Source organism: Mandrillus leucophaeus, unplaced genomic scaffold, assembly GCF_000951045.1.
Source record: "Mandrillus leucophaeus isolate KB7577 unplaced genomic scaffold, Mleu.le_1.0 Scaffold922, whole genome shotgun sequence".
Classification (NCBI taxonomy): Eukaryota; Metazoa; Chordata; class Mammalia; order Primates; family Cercopithecidae; genus Mandrillus; species Mandrillus leucophaeus.
This window is the reverse complement of record NW_012110053.1, coordinates 199,355-221,335: the sequence shown is the minus strand read 5'-3', so window position 1 is coordinate 221,335 and position 21,981 is coordinate 199,355. Positions and strand designations below refer to the sequence as shown.

The following is a 21,981-nucleotide window of genomic DNA, read 5'->3' as shown; positions in this document are numbered from 1 at the left end:
GGGTTTGATTTGATGAACAATCTAGTGGCCTTAGAATAGGGGTGATTAAATAGCAATAGAAGGGCTATTTTCTAAACTCGATGTTTAAGAAAAGATTAAAGGGAATAAGGATGTATCAAGATGCAGGGCAAGGTGTGTTTCTGATTCAGTAAAACATTACCGAGTATCCTTTCTTCCAAATTCCTAGTACCTGACAAACAGCAAAAAAAAAAAAAAAAAAAAAAAAAAAGCAAGCAACACTCCAATGCCCTTTTCTTTTTTTCCTTTTTTTACTTACATTAAATACATCGGTAAATCAGCAGTCGCATTCTGTTACCACGATTGTTATGTTGGGAGAGGAAGAAAGGCAAATGCTTTCTTAGAAGCGAAACAAAAACAAAAAACCAAAACACCCCCCCTTAAAAAAACTGACCAGAAGAAAAAAATGAGCTGGGAAATAATACAAAAAAATAAACTAAGATCCCCAAGCCCAACAGAGCTCAAAGGAAGGCAGAAGAGGTGGTAGGAAGTAGAGGGAAGGCAGCCGATAGGCCCAGAAGCTAAGGCCAAATCCTTTTCCTATGGGGGTGGGGGAGGGAGAAGCCTGGGGAAGTGGTTTCCCAGCCCCAAGACAATGAAACATCTTCACTCTGCTCCATGGGGGAAAGCTGCACAGAGAAAGAACTTCATTTCTAGGAGACTTTAGAAAGCCATCCTAGTTCTTCCACTTGTAAAATAGATGCACTGGGTGCTTTGGGGGGGTCAGTGGCTTCTGGGAAAGGAAGGGGGAAATGTGTGTGTTTCAGGGCCATGGGAACTAAGGCTGCCCCTGGAAAAGGAAGGGAATTGAGGCCTAAGTGGAAGAAACTAAGCTGGGTCCTTCAGAATCTCAGCTTCATAGATTTCTCAGCTGTTGTGGGATAGAAGGTAGTCTGCAAGCCAGAACAGCAAAAAGGTTCCAATCCTAGGTCACTGTGACCTTTCCTTTCTCTTTCTTTCTTTCCCAAAACTCTAGGCTGGAACAAGGAACTTAAAGTTCTCTTTTGCCTTGATGGCTTCTCAGAGACATCTTAAAACACCTGATAAGGGATATGAAGAGAGACTAGAGATTCAGAAAGGACCAAGGTCCTCTGATAATATGAGCCAGTTGTAAGGTACCTTCAGTGCTGGTCATTCCCTGTCCACAGGAACAGGTGGTATGATATGAGGGCACCACAGGAGGCCTCTGTGGTACTAGCCCCTAGTGGTACATGGATTAAACCACTGGTTGCATGGTGGGGAGGGATGGGGAGATTAAAGATGGAGGGACTAAATTCAAGATATTAACAAAAGGGAAAAGAAACAGGGCCTGATGGGAGGCAGAGGATAGAACAGACTGTACAGTGGGAATAAAGATCATACCTATTTACAAGGAAGTAGAAAAGACATGGTAATGGATATCAAATTGAGTGTGAAACCTGGGAAAGGAGAGAAAACTCCTCCCTTTTGCCTGACCTCATTTTTATTTCCCTACCTTGGCCTGTGCTATCCTGACACTCTCCCCAGTTGCTCAGTTAATTCTCCAGGAAAGGCAAACCTATACTCAATAGCTAGGTTGGCAAGAATATAGGTTAAGAATTAGAGTTGGAGGAAGCTAACAGTGGAGATAGGACTTGAGTAGCTGCCACTGGTACTTTTATCTATAACCTCTCCTCAAACCTCGTATTAACCTCAGATTTCATTGAATTAAGAAGGTGGGAGGGGAAGTAAATCAATCAAAACTTCCATAAAATAAGTACCCCAACTGAACTACCATCAATTAAAGTGCAAACTGCAGGGGCATATGGCGGCTGGGGCTGAGGCCATCTAAAGGCCAGAGGGAAAAAAATGCATATGTATAAATCAGAGGATGGGTACCAGAAACTGTCCCTCCTCCAATCAGATCACAGCAGAGCCAAAGATGCAGGCAACCAGTGAAGATTCTTTGGAGGACTCTGGGGTCCAATCCCCATGATAGGGGAAACACTACCTAAGAGGCTGCGTGAGGGGAAACTTGGCCTTTGAAGAGTTACAGAGCCACAGATGACACTGAACCTCCACCTCCGCCCAGTTTGCTTACAAGGCACCTCCTGCCTGGTGCCTGAGAGCTTGCCTCCTCATTCTCACCTCTGCCTAGGAACACCCTCCACAAGGCCAACTCATGGATACCACAATGTTTTCAAATATGAAAAACTCCAACCAAATAAAAACAAAAAGGAAATGTTTCCTTACTCCCTCCTGCTCTGAGCTTTATTCTCCCCCAGGGCCCTTAATGTAAATGAACTGGAAACCTCCTTCCTCAGCTCCTGGGTTCACCACTTTCTGCATCCTGGGGAGAGGAGAAAAGAGGATCAAGAACAGGGATTGACCAAAAGCAGAAGGGGAAGGGACAGGAGTCAGAAGTGTTTTCTGAAAAAATGGGGAGGAACACTAAGGAGGAGGAGAAAAGATAAGTAAGTCGCTGTCTTGTACCTATAATACAAAGTGAAGAAAGTTTGTTTTGGAAGGTAAGTCCTGGGGGGAGTTGACCCCCAAGCCCCAGAGTAGGGGGTAGGAGGCCAGTGGCAACAGCTGCCTGGTGTTGGTTGCTGAAGCGTTAAAAAGTGCCATGACGGAGCTGTCAGGAGGCAGCCCTTGGGAGCCAGGGCTCAGTGTGCTGTTACCGTAGGGGCTGTGTGCTGAGGGGTAGGGATGGAGGTTATTTCTTAGCTCTCGTGCTAGCTCCATACTTGTTTGCTGCTAGCCACCCCCTCAGTTGCTACAACACTGGCTCTTGTTCTGCTGGGACTGTTCATGGAGATCCACACCCCGGCTTCGGCATGCTGTACCTCCCAGATTCTGGGGTTCACTCTTTGGCAACTTCTTAGCTACAGATAAAAAGAGAAGAGAACAAAGTATGGTAGACTTTACTTCCCTACCCCTCTGCCCCCACCCCCCAAAAATGGCTACTGAGTTGGGGAAAGGGAGAATTTGGGAGATTAAAAGAATGTTCTGAAGATGGGAGGGTTCACTGTTGGCAAACTTTTTTTTTTTTTTTTTTTTTGAGACGAAGTCTTGCTCTATTGCCAGGCTGGAGTGCAGTGGCACAATCTCAGCTCACCACAACCTCCACCTCCCAGGTTCAAGTGATTCTCCTGGCTCAGCCTCCCAAGTAGCTGGGACTACAGGCGTGCGCCACCACACCCAGCTAATTTTTGTATTTTTAGTAAAGACAGTGTTTCACCACGTTGGCCAGGATGGTCTCTATCTCTTGACCTCGTGATCCGCCCACCTCAGCCTCCCAAAATGCTGGGATTACAGGCATGAGTCATGGTGCCCGGCCCTGAGCCACCATGCCCAGCCAGCAAACTTACACATTGAAGACAAGGGAGCTAAAGCTGCAGCCAAGGATGGAGGTCACAACAGAAAGTTAAGATATTTCCATACCTAAAGTTTTTGCAAAAGGAGATACTTGCACCTATCCTTGATTTGGGTTAGCTATAATTTTGCCTATAAATGAGGGAAAAAGGAAGATCTCAGGATGTTCTGACCTTACCTATTGCCAGGAAGAGATCATTCACGTTCATAGCCGTCTTGGCTGAAGTCTCCATGAACAATAAGCTGTTGTCATCTGCATATGCCTGGGCCTCCTGCAAGGAGTGGGGGGTATTGGTGCTCAGAATATAGGGTGGGAATGAGTATTGCCTTTCCACTCCCTAGCACAACAGCTAGGCAAAATCCTAGGTTCCCTCCCCTTAATTAATACCCCTTCGAGCCAGCTAGCCCAGATGCATAATTTAATGACAACTCCCTCAAGATGACCCCATGTCCACTCAGTCCAACACACAAATGTCAGAAAGCTTAATTATAGGGGAAAGGGTAAGTTAGTTGGGGGCTTTTGGATTCTGACACTTGAATAGTCCCTTACCTCAAATGTAATTGCTCCCTCCTTCCCGTTTTCACACTGGTACCCCCACAGCTGGTACTTCCCTAACCCTCTGCTCTGGAATTTTCTCCTGACTCCTCTAAAAATCTCCTGGCTGTGATTAGGGTCACAGTGTTGCTGTATTTAACTTGGTGTAGAACTGGGGAATGAGACAATGAATGTCCTCAGTTGATGTTTGAATTCAGAGAGGGCTGGTTTGGAGAAAAAAAGGTCCCAGGAACAGAGGAAGTGTTAAGAGAGGAACTCCATGGGCCATCTTACTTCATACTCCACCATACGCTTGTTGGCCAGGTCAGCTTTGTTCCCTGCCAGGGCAATAACGATGCTAGGACTGGCCTGTCGCTGTAGTTCCTTCACCCATGTCTTTGCTCGGGCAAAGGTTTCCTAGGAAAACATGAAGAGAATGAGTAGGCTGGAATGACTGCTAATCCATATCCATCACCTTTTAAAGTGAGTCTCAAAATTCACCTTTTCTAGGTGGTCTTCCCTCACTGAAACCACAGGTCTCTGATAATTCATTATCTATCTTCTTAGCACTTGCAAGCATAATTTGTACTCTTACTTGCTATTTCAAGAACCCGTTTTCTGCCCCCTACCCCCTGCCCCAATCTAACTCCTCTAAACATAAGCAAGGACCTTCTTTTTTTTTTTGAGACTGAGTTTTGCTCTGTCGCCCAGGCTGGAGTGCAGTGGCTCGATCTCAGCTCACTGCAACCTCCACCTCCTGGATTCAAGAGATTCTCCTGCCTCAGCCTCCCGAGTACAGGCATGCAACACCACGCCCAACTAATTTTTGTAATTTTAGTAGAGACAGGGTTTCACCATGTTGGCCAGGATGGTCTCAACATCTTGACCTCATGGTCCACCTGCCTTGGCCTCCTAAAGTGCCGGGATTACAGGCAGGAGCCACCATGCCCGGCCAGCAAGGACAGTCTTCTTTGCTCACTTACCTGATTAGTAATGTCGTAAACCACGATTGCAGCTTGGGCACCCCTGTAGTACATAGGGGCTAAGCTGTGATATCGCTCCTGCCCAGCTGTGTCCCAGATCTCAAACTTGACTGTTGTGTCATCTAGACAAACGGACTGGGTAAGGAAGGCCGCTATGGATGAGAGAATGGAGGGGAAGATGCTGTAAGTGGGAGGATGAATGTGAACATCCCACTCCCCTTTAAAATATAATTGCCCTCACACTAAGACCAGTCACCACCCAGTATACTCAGCTACAGGAAAAGATTTCGAGTTCTCCTTACATTTAAGTCTTGGAACCAGGATTAAGACTGCCCTTGACTAAGTCCTTCCTGCCAGAAATGTCACTGGCTAAGGAATGGGGGTACATCATAAACTAAGAGGGATAGAAGAACTGGCACTTATAAGCGTCATCTTTCTTCTAACCAAAATAGGAGAATAACAAATGACAGACACAATAGCTTCAGATAAAAGTCACGTCAAGAATTAATTAGAATATTGGGCCAGGCACGGTGGCTCACGGCTGTAATCCCAGCACTTTGGGAGGCCGAGGCGGGTAGATCACCTGAGGTCAGGAGTTTGAGACCAGTCTGGCCAACATGGCGAAACCCCATCTCTACTAAAAATACAAAAATTAGCCAGCCGTGGTGGTGGGCACCTGGAATCCCAGTTACTCGGGAGGCTGAGGCCAGAGAATTGCTTGAACTTGGGAGGTGGAGGTTGCAGTGAGCCAATATGGCGCTACTGCACTCCAGCCTGGTCAACAAGAGCGGAACTCTGTCTCAAAAAACAAACAAAAGAATTAGAGGATTGGCTGGGCGCAGTGGCTCACGTCTGTAACCCCAGCACTTTGGGAGGCCAAGGCAGGCCGATGGCTTGAGGTCAGGAGTTCGAGACTAGCCTGGTCAAGATGGTGAAACCCCGCCTCTACTAAAAACACAAAAGTTAACCAGTCGTGGTAGTGGACACCTGTAATCCCAGCTACTCGGGAGGCTGAGGCAGCAGAATTGCTTGAACTGGGGAAGCGGAAGTTGCAGTGGGCAACCACTGCACCACTGCACTCCAGCCTGGGCAACAGGGTGAGACTCAGTATCCAAAAAAAATAATAATTAATTAGAAGATTTTAAAGCTTGGTGGCAAGTCCCATCATTATTAATATTATTTGGCTGTTACTTTTTCATCTAATCTGCTGCAGGTCCAGGAATACATTTCGAAGAAGACTAATAAGAAGGGGAAAGCAGCCGGGCATGGTGGCTCATGTCTGTAATCCCAGTACTTTGGGAGGCCGAGGCGGGCGGATCACTTGAGGTCAGGTGCTCGAGACCAGCCTGGCCAACATGGCAAAACCCTGTCTCTATTAAAAGTACAAAAGTTAGCCGGGTGTGGTGGTGCGTGCCTATAATCCCCGCTGCTCAGGAGGCTGAGGCACAAGAATCACTTGAACCTGGGAGGCGGAAGTTGCAGTGAGCCAAGATTGCACCACTGCACTCCAGTCTGGGCAACAGAGGGAGACTCAATCTCAAAAACAAATAAATAAATAAATAAAAATAACAAGGGGAGGGAATAATATGGAGGTTCTCATAAAAGATCCTTTATTGAATTAGCACCCTATTTTGGGGTAGTAGCAGGGAAAAGGTAGCAAAGATGAGAAAGACAGACACCCTTTGTATTTTGCATTAGTTCCAGCCTCTATTTTACCAGATTTTTTTTTTTGAAACACAGTCTCGCTCCTTCGCCTAGGGTAAAATGCACGGGCGCAATTTTGGCTCACTGCAACCTCCGCCTCGGGTTCAAGCAAGTCTCCTGCCTCAGCCTCCCAAGTAGCTGGAATTACAGGCATGTGCAACCATGCCCAGCTAATTTTTGTTGTTGTTGTTGTTTTTGTTTTTTTGAGACGGATTTTCGCTCTAGTCACCCAGGCTGGAGTGCAATGGCGCAATCTTGGCTCATTGCAACCCCCACCTCCTGGGTTCAAGCAATTCTCCTACCTCAGCCTCCTGAGTAGCTGGAATTACAGGCACGTGCCACCACGCTCAGCTAATTTTTGTATTTTTAGTAGATACACAGTTTCACCATGTTGGCCAGGCTGGTCTAGAATTCCTGGCCTCAAGTGATCCGCCTGCCTCGGCCTCCTAAATGCTGGGATTATATATAGGTGTGAGCCACCATGCCCAGCCTATTTTACCGCAATTTTCTTTTTTTTTTTTTGAGATGGAGTTTCACTTTTGTTGCCCAGGGTGGAGTACAGTGGCGCAATCTTGGCTCACTGCAACCTCCATTTCGCGGGTTCAAGTGATTCTCCTGCCTCAGCCTCCCAAGTAGCTGGGATTACAGGCAACCGCGAACATGCCCGGCTAATTTTTTGTATTTTTAGTAGAGACAGGATTTCGCCATGTTGGGCAGGCTGGTCTCAAACTCCTGACCTCAGGTGATCCACCTACCTTGGCCTTCCAAAGTGGTGGGCCACTGGGCCCGGCTTCTGTTTTTATAAAGGGTTTCCACTTCTGGGGAAAAGAACGCAACTAAGAGGGCCAGCTCCATAATCAGGTCTTGGATCTCTTTTCAAAAGCCTTACCAGCCAGGCGCGGTGGCTCACGCCTGTAATCCCAGCACTTTGGGAGGCCGAGGCAGGCAGATCACCTGAGGTCAGGAGTTTGAGACCACCCTGGCCAACATGGTGAAACCCTCTCTCCACTAAAAATACAAAAATTAGCCAGGCGCCATGGTGTGCACCTGTAATCCCAGTTACTTGGGAGGCTGAGGCATGAGAATCGCTTGAACCTGGGAGACAGAGGTTACAGTGAGCCAAGATTGTGCCACTGCACTGCAGCCTGGGCAACAGAGTAAGACTCCATCAAAAAAAAAAAAAAGACAAAACCCTTACCAAACATTCAATCTCCTCTTACCCCGAGGCACTCACCTCCAATGGTGCTCTCCTGGTACTCATGGAACTGCCCTTTGACAAAACGTAACACCAGGCTTGACTTTCCCACTGCAGATTCTCCCAGCAGCACCAATTTGAACTGGCAAATTTTGCTGGCCTGGGGTTGCCCATTGGGCCTAGCTGTGCTTCTGCTAGTCATGGCCAGATTATCAGAGTGGGAAAGGGTGGAGGGAGGGGAATGCTGTAAAGGGGGGGGGAAGGGGAGGGGATTTCCAGGCTTCAACACTCCTGCAAGAAAAAAAAAGTGAATTAGACATACATCCATTGAAGCTGCAATCGCTTTTCAGAGGAGGATAGAATCTCTTCATCTCCTTGCTCCTATGAGGACTTAGCTCTGGCAGTCATCTGCTATTGACAGGTTATACCTCTGAGAAGGTCCCAGGCAGCTGACCCTCAGTGGTAAGAGTTGGGAACAGCAAAATAAGAACTGCTTCTGGAGTCTGCCCTACCACCTAATCTCTAACTGCCAAGGGAACTGAAATAGAGGGACTGAAAACTGAGAGTTTTTAATTCCCCAGTAATTCCCCACCATATCTTCAAGGTTTTTTGTTTGAGTCACACAAAGTGATCAGCCTTTAGTTGGCCTGAAGAATATCCAGATCCACCCACAGGTACCCTAGATCCCCAGTATCTCCTTGGCATCCTGGTGCTGTGCTCTTCTTTTCCTTTTTTTTTTTTTTTTGAGACGTCACTCTTGTTGCCCAGGCTGGTGCGCAGTGGCGTGATCTTGGCTTACCGCAACCTCTGCCTCACAGGTTCAAGCAATTCTCCCACCTCAGCCTCCCGAGTAGCTGGGATTACAGGCACGCACCACCACGCCTGGCTAATTTTGTATTTTTAGTAAAGATGGGGTTTCTCCATGTTGGTCAGGCTAGTCTTGAACTCCCGACCTCGGGTGATCCGCCCGCCTTGGCCTCCCAAAGTGCTGGGATTACAGGCGTGAGCCACCATGCCTGGCCTTCTTTTCCTTTTTCTTTAGCTCTCTGTCAAAATGAGAGATTCACTCTAGGGGTGTGGGATAAGAGTCACCCCTCCTAAGGGCAGAAGGGTAGATGCTGATATATCTTTTATATATGACTGGTCTCCCTGATAAGACATTTCTAAAGATCTAACCAGGGTCCCATTGCCAGAAAATCTATCCTTTCTCATTTTTGGTTGAAGGAGAGAAATACAACCAACAGATCACATTCATTATCAACTCTTTGTTTCATTAACAACTTTTTTCACTTTGTTTCTCCCATCTTTCCAAATCTGAAAGCTTATCAAGAGTCAGTAAGCTTGACCTACTCTCAACCTGCAGCTGTCTTGCTGGTGCCTAGGGATTAGATTACCCTCCACACCAAAGGGGCCAAACAGCTGTAGCCCTCCAAATTAGAGGCAGAGAAAGGTATACCTTCTAAAGACATGCAGGAGTCTCCAGAGGATGGTATAAGGGATAAGTCTGCAAGCGATCAATATTTGATTAAAGAATACACTGAATCAACTCCTCTATCTTCTAAGAGGGCTAAGAAAGCTGCTGGTGGGGCAGGGAACAGAGAGAAGAGTTGGGACTTTGAGATTCTAATTGTCTAAATCTGAATACATTTCATCATCCTGACTCTGAGCAGAAAGGAGCTATGAAATTCAAAGGGGAGTTAGCATGGGCAGAGCATGCAAAAACCTCTCTCCCAAACCTAAGCACTGCTTGAGAGTTGTACTTTGCTTGTTCAAATTGATCTTTCGCTTTTCCAAAGCAGATCCTAGTGACTTCACAGACATTATACTCTGTGGCATATGTGGGGAAACATTATTTTGTCACCACGATTAGTGGGTCTGGAGTTAAACTGGGGTTTAAAAATTTCAGTAATCCCACTTACTAGATAGTAAAGACAGAAAATCATACAGGAGGCAATGCAGAGGAATACAGGCTCTGGAGTCCAATTCTCCGGATTGTTTTCCAGTTCTACTTATTGGCTATGAACCTTGGGCAAGTCACTAAATATATGTGTGCATTCATTTCCTCATCTGTAAAATGAGGTAACAGCCTTATAAGCACCTACTTCAAAAGGGTGTTGTAAGGATTAAATGAGATAATGCATATAAATAACTTAAGTATTTTAAGTATTTGATATATACTAAGTGCTAAATATTAAGCTACTAATCATTACTAATATGACATAAAGAGAATTTCTCTACCTCTCTAAGCCTTACCTTTTACCTTTGTAAAATGGAAAAAATACCATCCTCATAGCTACAAAGTGAAAGATGTGTTTAGCATAGTGCTAATAGCTATTAAAATATATCTCAATATTAGTTGTTATCAATATATTCCTAAAAAGCAGCCACAGGCTGGGTACAGTGGCTCATGCCTATAATCCCAGCACTGTGGGAGGCTGAGGTGGGTGGATAATTTAAGGTCAGAAGTTTGAGACCTGCCTGGCCAACATGGTGAAACCCCGTCTACACTAAAGAAACAAAAAAAATTAGCTGGGTGTGGTACTGCATACCTGTAATCCCAGCTACTCCAGAGGCTGAGGCAGGAGAATTGCTTAAACCCAGAAGGTAGAGGGTGCACTGAGCTGAGGCTGCGCCACTGCACTCCAGCCTCGGTGACAGAGCGAGACTCCGTCTCGAAAAAAAAAAAAAGGCGGGCACAGTGGCTCACACCTGTAATCCCAGCACTTTGGGAGTCCAAGGCGGGCGGATCAGGAGGTCAGGAGTTTGAGACCAGCCTGGTAAACATGGTGAAACCCTGTCTCTACTGAAAATACAAAAATTAGCTGGATGTGGTGGCATATGCCTGTAGTCCCAGCTACTCGGGAGGCTGAGGCAGGTGAATTGCTTGAACCTGTGAGGTGGAGGTTGCAGTGAGCAGAGGCTGTGGTGACAGAATCACTGGAGCCCAGGAGTTGAAGGTTGTAGTGAGCTGATTGCACCACTGCACTCCAGCATGGGCGACAGAAGAAGACCCTGTCTCTGAAAAACAAAAAGGAGACAGAACTAAAGGGTAAAGAGGAAGTTAGCAAAGGAATGAGAGGTGAGAATTCAAGGTCCCAAAGTAGACTACATTAATACAGAGGAACATGACAATTACTTTGATTCTACTGGGTATTCTGTAGTCCCCTTGGTCAGTCAGTCCTAAAAATCCAGATATACATGTACCATTTTATGATTAAGTTTTCAATGGCCTATGACGAAAGGATCAAAATAAAGATGATACAGCAAATTTTTCATAAAGCTAAATTTATTCAATTTAAATGAGTATCTTTAATTATAACATTTTAAAATTTATTTTCAATTTTTAGAGATAGTCTCACTCTGGTGCCCAGGCTGCAGTGCAGTGGAGTGATCACAGCTCATTGTCGGCTCCAACTCCTGGGCTCCAGCGATCCTCCACCACACCTGGCTAATTTTTTCTATTTTGTGTAAAGATGGGGTCTCCCAATGTAATCAGTTTATTTTTAAATTATTTATTCATTTTTTAAAACTATGAGTTATCATTTTAAAAAAAGAGTTTTATAAACACTGCTTTGGAGAGGCCTGACACTGAAAGATGGGTTAGTAGGGACGGAAATAAGTTTAGTTTCTGGACAGTCTATAGTTATGGTTACTACTCAAGCACTTCTGGATGAAATTCAGATGAGGACCAAATGATGGGCTTTCCAGGGATCAGAGAATTCTCCAACCCTGCCACTAAAGTTACAGAGCTATCATGAAAGTGGGGAGAGCCAACCTAGACAGAAGCAGTCCTGCAGAGTTGGTAGTTTCTGGAATCAGGCAAGATCGAGTTCTGTTCTCTGCTTTGCCACAACCCACTGTGATCTTAGGCTACTCACTCCATTTGTTTTTCTGATCCTCAGCTTACCCCTTCTTCTTCTTTTTTTTGAGACAGTTTCGCTCTTGTTGTCCAGGCTGGAGTGCAATGGCATGATCTCGGCTCACCGCAACCTCCGCCTCCCGCGTTCAAGTGATTCTCCTGCCTCAGCTTCCCGAGTAGCTGGGATTACAGGCATGTACCACCACGCCCGGCTAACTTTGTATTTTTAGTAGAGATGGGGTTTCTCCATGTTGGTCAGGCTGGTCTCGAACTCCCAACCTCAAGTGATCCACCCGCCTCAGCCTCCCAAAGTGCTGGGAGCTTCCCCATTTATAAGGATCTTTGTGGGCGAATGGAATTGGTGAAAGTGGCAAAGAGCAGAATTTGAATTCACTTCCAAAGTTCTGTGTACATTTAAGAAACTTGCTGCTTAAGGCATCTGTGAGGATGAATTACTTCTAAAGCACCTCATATTTACGTGGTATTCATACACACTGTCTCGTAGGAAAAGAGGACAGACCAGCAGAATGGTAAACTTTAAAAAGGTAAACACAGCCCGGCTTGGTGGCTCACACCTGTAATACCAGCATTTTGGAAGGCTGAGGTGGGAGGATTGCTTGAGGCCAGGAGTTCAAGACAAGTGTCGGCAACATAGTGAGACCTTGTCTCTAAAAAAAAAAAAAAAAATTAGCCAGGCATGGTGGCACATGCCTGTCATCCTGGCTACTCAGGAGGCTGAGGTGGGAGGATCACTTGAGCCCAGGAGGTTGAGGCTGCAGTGAGCTGTGATTATGCCACTGCATTCCAACATGGGCCACAAAGTGAGACCTTGTCTCAAAAAATAAATGAATAGGCCGGGCGCAGTGGCTTATGCCCGTAATCCCAGCACTTTGAGAGGCCAAGGCGGGCGGATCACCTGAGGTCACGAGTTCGAAAGCAGCCTGGCCAACATATAGTGAAACCCCGTCTCTACTAAAAAATACAAAAATTAGCTGGCCAAGGCAGCACATGCTTGTAGTCCCAGCTACTTGGGAAGCTGAGGCAGGAGAATCGCTTGAACCCAGAAGGCGGAGGTTGCAGTGAGCCGAGATTACGCCACTGCACTCCAGCCTGAGCAACAGACCAAGACTCCATCTCTCAAAATAAATAAATAAATAAATGAAGACAGGTGACATAATAATAATAATAAAAAAAAGGACAGATGATAAGCTGATCAAGTTTCCTTCAGGTGACATATATACGCTGTACTCTCAAGAAACAACAGAAAAAGTTACTAGTTTTTTCAACTTACTCCCTCACCACATTTTTATGTATTTCAAAGCATGTGATCCAAGGGGTAGAATATTAAGCCTCAATGTTACTACTCTACAATATATGAAAATGTGGGAGTTAGAATGGACTGAATTCTCATAGCTAAACATATCACTTGAGCTCTGGGGGAGTGTAAAGACAGGAAACAGTTGCAGACACGCTTAAGTTGCAAAGTCCCTGTCACTAACTCCCAGAGATGGGAAGTCAAGCTGGAGCCCAGATGTGGTCAGCAAGCTTTCTTGCTACTAAGCAACCCTGGATTCTCAGAGATCAGTAACTACTAACTTAGAAAAGACTACCTCCCACCCTAATATGTAGCCTTAAGAATATGTTGTGGCTGGACATTGTGGTTCATGTCTGTAATCCCAGCATTTTGGGAGGCCAAGGCAGGAGGACCACTTGAGCCCAGGAGTTTGAGACCAGCCTGGGCAATGTAACAAGACCCCACCTCTGAAAAAGAAAGAATATGTCCTGCCTTCTTCCCTGTTCACAGCAATTAACGGGCCACCTCTAAGCTTTGACCTTTAATCTCATCATGTTTATAAGGGTATCATTTAAAAAATATAATAGCTGGACTCTCAAAAGATAGGTGGTACAGAAATGAAATAATACATATAAAATTCAACTGATTTATTTCCTATTCGGATTTTTTTCCCACAATTTTTTTTTTTTTTTTTTTGGTAAACCAGTCAAGTGGTATGATAATTATTACCTTCAAACCTGAGGCAAAAAAAAAAAAAAAAGGGAGACGGGGCAGGTTTTTCTTCCTTTCAACCTTTTTAGCTCAGAAGAGAAGAAATCAGATTTAACTGCCCTTAGAAGTGCAGCTCTGCTGGGTGCAGTGACTCATGCCTGTAATCCCAGCACTTTGGGAGGCCGAGTTGGGTGGATCACCTGAGGTCAGGAGTTCAACACCAATCTGGCCAACATGGTAAAACCCTGTCTCTATTAAAAACACAAAAATTAGCCAGGTGTGGTGGCTGATGCCTGTAATCCCAGCTACTTGGGAGGCTGAAGCAGGAGAACTGCTTGAACCTGGGAGGCGGAGGCTGCAGTGGGTCGAGACTGCGCCACTGCACTCCAGCCTGGGCGACAGAGCAAGACTCCATCTCAAAAACAAACCAAAAAAAGACCCATTAACTAGGGAGGATTGAGGCCTGACCATGGGTTAGCCCACTGGGGGCAGGAGATGGGGATGGAGGATGTTCTTTAATGTGGGCAGCTCTCCCAAGCAGTGCAGCAAAGTAGGCATAACAGTAAAGGTGTCTTAGCAGTGTCAGCTAGAATAACACTCCATTCCTCAAGCCTCCTTCCACTTGTTAGCTTTAAGTCCCTAAACCAAATACTTATGAAGCCTCCAGAAGTCTATCACCTATCAACGGAGACAGAGTTCTCGGTATATATAGCCACTGGAGTCCAACCCAGTACCAGTTGTCAGCCTTAAGGTCCGTCAGGCAGATCAGAGCCAGTCTAGAGGTCATTTAGTCCAGTCTCTGTATTTTACAGGTGAGGAAACTGAGACACACAAAATTAGTCAATTTGGGCTAGGCACGGTGGCTTACGCCTGTAATCCTAGCACTTTGGGAGGGCAAGGCGGGCGGATCACCTGAGGTCAGGAGTTCGAGACCAGCCTGGCCAACATGGTGAAAACCTGTCTCTACTAAAACTACAAAAATTAGCTGGGTGTGGTGGTGCGCGCCTGTAATCCCAGCTACTCAGGAGGCTGAGGCACGAGAATCGCTTGAACCTGGGAGGCAGATGTAGCAGTGAGCCGAGATCATGAGACTGCACTCCAGCCTGGACACAGAATGAAATTCTGTCTCAAAAATAAATAAATAAATAATAAAATAAAATTAGTCAACTTGTCAAGTGTTACCATACAGCCAACTGCTAAGTACTAAATGTAGGACTCCTACTCCTGCCTCTTTTATACCACTATACCTTTTTTTTTTTTTTTTTTGAGATGGAGTGCAGCGGTGCGATCTTGGCTCACTGCAAGCTCTGCCTCCTGGGTTCACGCCATTCTCCTACCTCAGCCTCCCAAGTAGCTGGGACTACAGGCGCCCGCCACCATGCCTGGCTGGTTTTTTTTTTTGTATTTTTAGTAGAGACGGGGTTTCACCGTGTTAGCCAGGATGGTCTCGATCTCCTGACCTCGTGATCCACCCGCCTTGGCCTCCCAAAGTGCTGGGAACCACTGTACTTTTTAAGGAAGCAGGAAATGCTGAACTGTGAAGAGAACACCACGACAGGATCAAGAGCTTAGACTGGATAGAGTTCCTGCCTCTATTCAGTTTAGGTAACTACTTGCTTTGGGACTAAAAACAAATTAAGAAGACCCAGGTCTTCCCTGGTAACTGGGATCCAGTCCCATATCCTTCTGACGTAAGAATTAATTCATCACTACTCTTTTCTAGAAGGTCTTTGACCAGCCCCTGCCAGGACAGTTCAAATAGAAGTAATTCAATGGGAGGCAGTAAGGAAACAAGTAGTAACTTTTGCAAGATTTGGTGGGCCCTGCAATTAATGTGAGAGGTTTACTAAGTAGGGAAGATAGAGCAGAAACCAGTAAATACCTTCATCTCCCTCTCCAACTTTGTTTAAACCCAAGTCACCAAAATCTTGAAATGAGAGTTCTACCACTTGGCTCAGCTCTTCATTTTGTTGATCCAATGTTACCCAATGAGTCACTGGATTAAATGAGATTCCTTCCACATCCCCCACCCTTTCCCTTATATTTCTCCAAGAGGCAAAAAGCATACTTACCTTTTATCAACATGGTAGTACAAACTCCCTATTATTGACCTAGGTAAGATTGGAATGCCCATCCCTACTTGTCTGCCTATGAAAATTCTATATATCTCATAAGACCAAGCTCAAATGTTACTTCAGTGAAATTACATAATCACCCTCTCCCCCACAGAATCAATCATTCTCTAGAGGCCCGTAGGGTCCCACAGTATTAAGACTGTATTTCTGGCCAGGCATGGTGGTGCACGCCTGTAATCCCAGCACTGTGAGAGGCCAAGGCAGGTGGATTACTGGAGGTCAGGAGTTCGAGACCAGCCTGGTCAACATGGTGAAACCCCATCTGTACTAAAAATACAAAACTTAGCTGGGCATGTTGGCACAGGCTTGTAATCCCAGTTACCCAGGAGGCTAGACATGAGAATTGCTTGAACCCGGGAGGCGGAGGTTGCAGTGAGCACAGATTGAGCCACTGCACACCAGCTTGGGCAACAAAGCAAGACTCTGTCTCAAAAAAAAAAATAAATAAATAAAGACTGCTGTATTTCTATAATAGTATGTGTCACATTATCACAGTATATGAATTGTATCTGTCTGCTCTGCTACACTATGAACTTCTTTAAAAGAGGGAGTTTCTTCAAAGCACAGCATGCTGCCTGATCCCTAGTAGGTACTCATTAAATGCTCCCTAAATTAAGGCTAAGTAATTCTACTTCTCTCCCCCAATCAACTCCTCCTTTTCTGTACCATCTGGACAGATCTTATTCAATTCCATTTGGGACTTTTTTTTTTTTTTTTTTCCCTGAGACGGAGTCTCACTCTTGTCGCCCAGGCTGGAGTGCAGTGGTGCAATCTTGGCTCACTACAAGCTCTGCCTCCCAGGTTCACGCCATTCTCCTGCCTCAGCCTCCTGAGTAGCTGGGACTACAGGCGCCCGTCACCATGCCCAGCTAATTTTTTATATTTTGTTTAGTTGAGACAGGGTTTCACTGTGTTAGCCAGGATGCTCTTGATCTCCTGACCTCGTGATCCACCTGCCTCAGCCTCTCGAAGTGCTGGGATTACAGTCATGTGCCACTGCACATGGCCCCATTTGGGAATGTTTTTAATAGGCCTCAGAGAATCAATTCTCTCCCTGACCCCTCTGTGATCTCCCTTGGATGGAGGGCCCCCTTGGGATCTTGCCCACAAGGTACTATTGCAACTCACATGGGCTAACTGCTTTTCCTGTCACCCGTTACTATGCCTCAGATGGCCTAATCACACCCAATATGTGGCCCTACACTGAGGCAACTGTAGCTAAAAACAAAGTTCGCTAAATTTTCAGTTGATGCTGAATGGTCAAAAGTTTTGGGCCACTGTCTATTAATTCCTGACTTGAGAAACACAAGTTTAAAAAAAGGAGCCATTAACACCACAGAACCAGGAGACACTCTGAAAATGTACCCACTGTCCCTGAACAAAAGCTACAACCTTGCCCAGAAATGTACACACACTATGTTCACCTGGGTAGCTCCTTCTTCAGTTCAGTGACTGTTCAGTCAATGACTAAATCTTTCCCAAAAGACTTGTGGGAAGTGGGAGTATAACATGTAGGGTTTTATGGTATCCTTCCTCAAAGAGGGCTGCTGCATTTCCTTATTGTAAGTTCACTGTCTCACACTTTGGTTACCTTCCAATCTGAAATGCTTTAGGATTAGGGAGCAATCTATATGCTTGCTTCTTCTACCCTATGCCTGCTTCTCAGAAGTAAAATTCATATCAATGAGCAATATTTGCTTTCAGTTAAAGTAAGAGAAGATACGAGGTATGTTATGCAGTACGGATTGTCCAAGAAAAAATTTTAAAAAGATGTAAGGTATGACTTGAAGGGCAATGGGAAAGTTCTCTTCTCCAAATATATTTTTGCAAATCCAGGTCTATGTATGAAATTCCTTATTGATAATTCTACTCCTAAACTCCCTCTTAAGACGCAAAAAACTGTTGGAAAAATTAGATAGGATTAACACACACACACACACACACACACACACACACACACGGCCAGGCGCAGTGGCTCACTCCTGTAATCCCAGCACTTTGGGAGGCTGAGGCGCATGGATCACCTGAGGTCAGGAGTTTGAGTCTAGCCTGGCATGGCAAAATCCCGTCTCTACTAATAATACAAAAATTAGCTGGTCGTGGTGGCGCACACCTGTAATCCCAGCTACTCCAGAGGCCGAGGCAGGAAAATCGCTTGAACCTAGGAAGCAGATGTTGCAGTGAGCCGAGATCATGCCTTTGCACTGCAGCCTGGGTGACAAGAGTGAAAATCTAAAAACACACACACACACACCCTTACACACTGTCTCTAGGATAGGTAAGAAAAGTTCCTTGGGGGAAACAACTGAGGTTTCCGATGGGCACTATACAAAGGCTGGGTACAACAGAGGGCTTTTAAAGCCAGTAAGGACAAATTCAATTAACAAGGTGGTAGTTGGCCGGGCGTGGTGGCTCACGCCTGTAATCCCAGCACTTTGAGAGCACGAGGCGGGCAGATCACGAAGTCAGGAGATCGAGACCATCCTGGCTAACACGGTGAAACCCTTGTCTCTAATAAAAATACAAAAAATCAGCCGGGCGTGGTGGCAGGCGCTTGTAGTCCCAGCTACTTGGGAGGCTGAGGCAGGAGAATGGTGTGAACCTGGGAGGCGGAGCTTGCAGTGAGCCGAGATCGTACCACTATACTCCAGCCTGGGTGACAGAGTGAGACTCGCCCCCCCCCCAAAAAAAAGATGGTAATATGAAATGCCCCAGCTGTACTCTGACTCTTGAGATTTAGAGGAAAACCGATTTCAAATCCAGATAAGCTTGGAGCTTCTTGGATCCCCACAGAAAGACACACACTGTACTCCAGCCTGAGCGACAGAGCAAGACTCTGTCTCTAAAAATAGAAGAAAAGAAAAGAAAGACAAATACAGGGGGCTCTTAGGAGAACCATCATCATCATGGATAAGAAAGAGATAGTCAAGTAATGTGAACATGCAGAGACCATGAACATCCAGAGACCATGAATTTGAGATAAGGGTCTGAAATTCCTTTCTTTAGCAGAGATGACAACAATTGTCCCAAACAAAATGATCCTTTCTCCCCATAAAGTTTTGTTCCATCTCTTTGGGCATTTCCTAGGACACCCAGCACATAACTTGGGGTGTGTGTGTGTGTGTGTGTGTACTGAAGGTGAATAACACACAGTACAGCCCTCTGCTTGTTGGACTTGGTAGAAGACAAAATGAACTGTGAAAGGAACGCAATAAATAACAGAGTATCATCCCAGAAGGGAAAACTGTAGAAAGAATAAGACTAGAGTTTGGTGAGAACATGAAAACAGAACTGCCTTTTGTGGCACATCCCCCAAAGCAAAGCAAGATAAGTCTGATTTGCTGTCTCTGATCCTTGACCTTCCTAAATGAAATATGAGTAAGGTATGTGTGGGAGGATTTATACTTCTTAAACTGCTGTACAGCTTCCATATTTTAAAATATGAACATATTATTTTTGTAATTAAGAAATGTAGTGATGGCCGGGTGCAGTGGCTCATGCCTGTAATCCCAGCACTCTGGGAGACCAAGGCGGGCAGATCATGAGGTCAAGAGATTGAGATCATCCTGGCCAACATGGTAAAACCCCGTCTCTACTAAAAATACAAAAATGAGCTGGGCGTGGTGGTGCGCGCCTGTAGTCCCAGCTACTTGGGAGGCTGAGGCAGGAGAATCTCTTGAACCTGGGAGGTGGAGGTTGCAGTGAGCCGAGATTGCACCACTGCACTCAAGCCTGGCGAGAGAGTAAGACTCCGTCTCAAAAAAAAAAGAAATGTAGTGATAAAACATATTGGTAGAGAAGGGGAAAAGGAGGAAGCACAGTAAGGGAAAATCCAATAGGCTCCAATCTATGAGGCACTAAGAAGGCTAGCAGACCATTAAAAGTATGCAGGGAGGAGGGTACTCCACTCTTCTTTTTTTTGTTGTTTTTGGAGACAGGGTCTCGTTCTGTCGCCTAGGCTGGAGTGCAGTGGCAAGATCGTGGCTCACTGTACCCTCGAACTCCTGGACTCAAGTGATCCTCCTGTCTCAGCCTCCCAAAGTGCTGGGATTACAGACGTGGGCTACTGCACCTCTGTATCTTTTTCTCTACTCACCATCTTCCCCAGATACTTCATAGTTTACCCAACTTTTTAACAGCACAGAAATCTGGGCTTTTGAAGTAGACAAAGAACAAGGGGTGATGCCAAGCTTTTGAAATGGGATTTCTCACTCTTCCCCAAATCTCTTCCTCAGTGATATCACCTCATAGTTTCGGACCTGTTAACTCCATTACCTGCCTGGGAAATACCCAAGTCAAGTCTAAGTCCCACAAAAGTTTCACCAACTATAATCAGAAGATTTCCTGATGGCTGAGGATCTCTAAGCCCTTTTCCCATGTAGATAATGAAATAGATTCTCAGTTCTAGGAGACATGGTATTCACTATAGACCACATTATTAAGTGGGAAAGAAGTGGACAAAACATGCCCCCAATCCAACTCTTGGCTCTTTCATAGGACAGGAAACAGTAAGTTAAGAAACAGACCGCAATATAGACCAGCTATGAAGCCAAGAGAAAGTGTAGGGGCTGAGTTTGGAGCAGCCAACAGTCATGGAAAAAAAAAAATTACTTTGATCTTCATCCCTACCCTGGGAGTTTTAAAAAGCTTCAAATTACCACATCTAAATACTAAAGGGAACAAAAGAGTGTGTACTCCCAAGACCCAGAGCCTCCAGTCCACCCTTCAGCATTCCCAGAAGCTCCCATAACTGATTCAGGCCCTGCTTCCATTACTTCAACTACCTTAGTCTTCTAGATTAATACAGCCTTCTTCATTTTCCCCGGTTCTCCCTCACTGAACCCAAATCTCTCTCAGCTCAACACCATAGCACCCTCAGTTCTTTTTACAATAGGCACTTTCCCTGAAAAGAACACTTCTTTCCAACTAAGAACCCTTCTCAGGCCCTTCCAATGAACCTCTCTGGAGGGACCCAGCTCCAGTCACCCCCGGGGCTCGGGCGACAGGTCTGACCCATCCTCACCTCCCAGCAAATGGGCTTACCTCACCCGCTGCCCTGTCCCTTTCCCCAGCTCCTCCCTCTTCAGCGCTGCTTAATGAGGCCTGCCCCTCCCCTCACTCAAGCACCGAGCCTCCAGCGTCGGGCCCTCGGCCTGGCCGCCGCCACAGCCCAGCCGCCTTCCCGACTCACCAACTTCGGGGTCCCAGCCCGCCCAGTCCCCTCCTCAGCGCCCCCATTAGGCCTGCCGGAGCCCGGCCCCCTGCTCCCCTCTCCGGTGGGCCACTCTAACCCCTCGCTTAGGACCAGACCCGCCTCCGCTCTCAGGCCAGGTTGCTCTCATCTCCTGGGCGCTTCCGCCCCTGCCCTTTGGGGTCCATCAGCTCGGTACCTGGGGCTCCGTCTCCCCCGTCGGCCCCAAGCCTGTGTCGAACAGACAAACAGCTGCAGCTCAACCAAACCCTCCTGCCCCTCCTTCTCCTCCTCGCCCTGGGGCGGGGGCTCCAGCCAATAGCTCGATTACCCGCCTACCATCGGGGGGTGGGCTATATGTGCACTCATCCACCAATCCTCTGGAGAAAGGCGGGTCTCTTTGGGCGCTGTCACCAACAAGTACGAGCAAGGGACTCGACAGGCGGGGCCACAAACCAATAGCAAGGGAGAAACCTCGAAGATGGACGAGGTAAGGAGCCATTAAAGAGCAAGCTCCTGAAGAAAGGGGGCGGTACAGTGCCGACAGGCGTATGTATCCACCAATAAAATCTCGACACCCCATGACCCCGCCTTTTGACTCATAAACATCTAATCAGGTGAGTGATGGAGGCGGGTCAAAGTGAAACTTTAACCAGTACTACGAAAATACGGGACTTGACTGGCAGGCAAGGAGGGGTTGACGGGAGCCTTAGGAAGGCCGCTATTGACCTTCGCCCCTCCCCCTGGACTTGGCCGGGGCTGGCTCTAGTGCCCCGCCTTCTATGACAAATTCGCGGGCGTAAAGGGAAATACCTCTTCTAGGGATCCGGAGCCTGGGAATTTAAGTAACCCTGACATCAGCGCTTCCTCCCTTTAGTGAGGCTTCAGGGGACAGGAGTATTTGGGGTGGCCGGCGGGCGGTCTGAGATGTTTTTTGTTGGAGTGAGACAATGGCAACGACAAGAAGTGGTAGCTTGGAGACGCTTTTTCAGAATCGTATGTAAATGTAAATAAAATAAT

The 21,981-nt window shown here is 46.3% G+C and overlaps 1 protein-coding gene across 2 annotated transcripts; it reads right to left on the bottom strand.

The window, feature by feature from the left end:
* Positions 1 to 247: 247 nt before the first annotated feature.
* On the bottom strand, positions 248 to 21,304 carry RAB5B (RAB5B, member RAS oncogene family). Of its 2 annotated transcripts, XM_011970001.1 has the most exons (6): positions 21,161 to 21,304; positions 7,811 to 8,062; positions 4,873 to 5,024; positions 4,184 to 4,306; positions 3,533 to 3,626; positions 251 to 2,864 (listed from the first exon to the last, which is right to left on the bottom strand). In XM_011970001.1, exons 2-6 carry the CDS (start codon positions 7,971 to 7,973, stop codon positions 2,749 to 2,751), a joined length of 648 nt encoding a protein of 215 aa, XP_011825391.1. In that variant the 5' UTR covers positions 7,974 to 8,062; positions 21,161 to 21,304; the 3' UTR covers positions 251 to 2,748. The 2 variants fall into 2 exon arrangements, with proteins under 2 accessions (XP_011825392.1, XP_011825391.1); XM_011970002.1 differs by lacking the exon at positions 4,184 to 4,306 and having other exon boundaries at positions 248 to 2,864.
* Positions 21,305 to 21,981: the final 677 nt, after the last annotated feature.

Excerpts from the sequence above, each read along its gene's own strand:
- RAB5B (XM_011970001.1), bottom strand. The coding sequence starts at position 7,973 with ATGACTAGCAGAAGCACAGCTAGGCCCAATGGGCAACCCCAGGCCAGC. Across the intron at positions 4,307-4,872 it reads TTTACGACATTACTAATCAG|GAAACCTTTGCCCGAGCAAA; the intron begins GTAAGTGAGCAA and ends ATGTTTTCCTAG. Across the intron at positions 2,865-3,532 it reads TGATCTCTTCCTGGCAATAG|CTAAGAAGTTGCCAAAGAGT; the intron begins GTAAGGTCAGAA and ends TTTTATCTGTAG.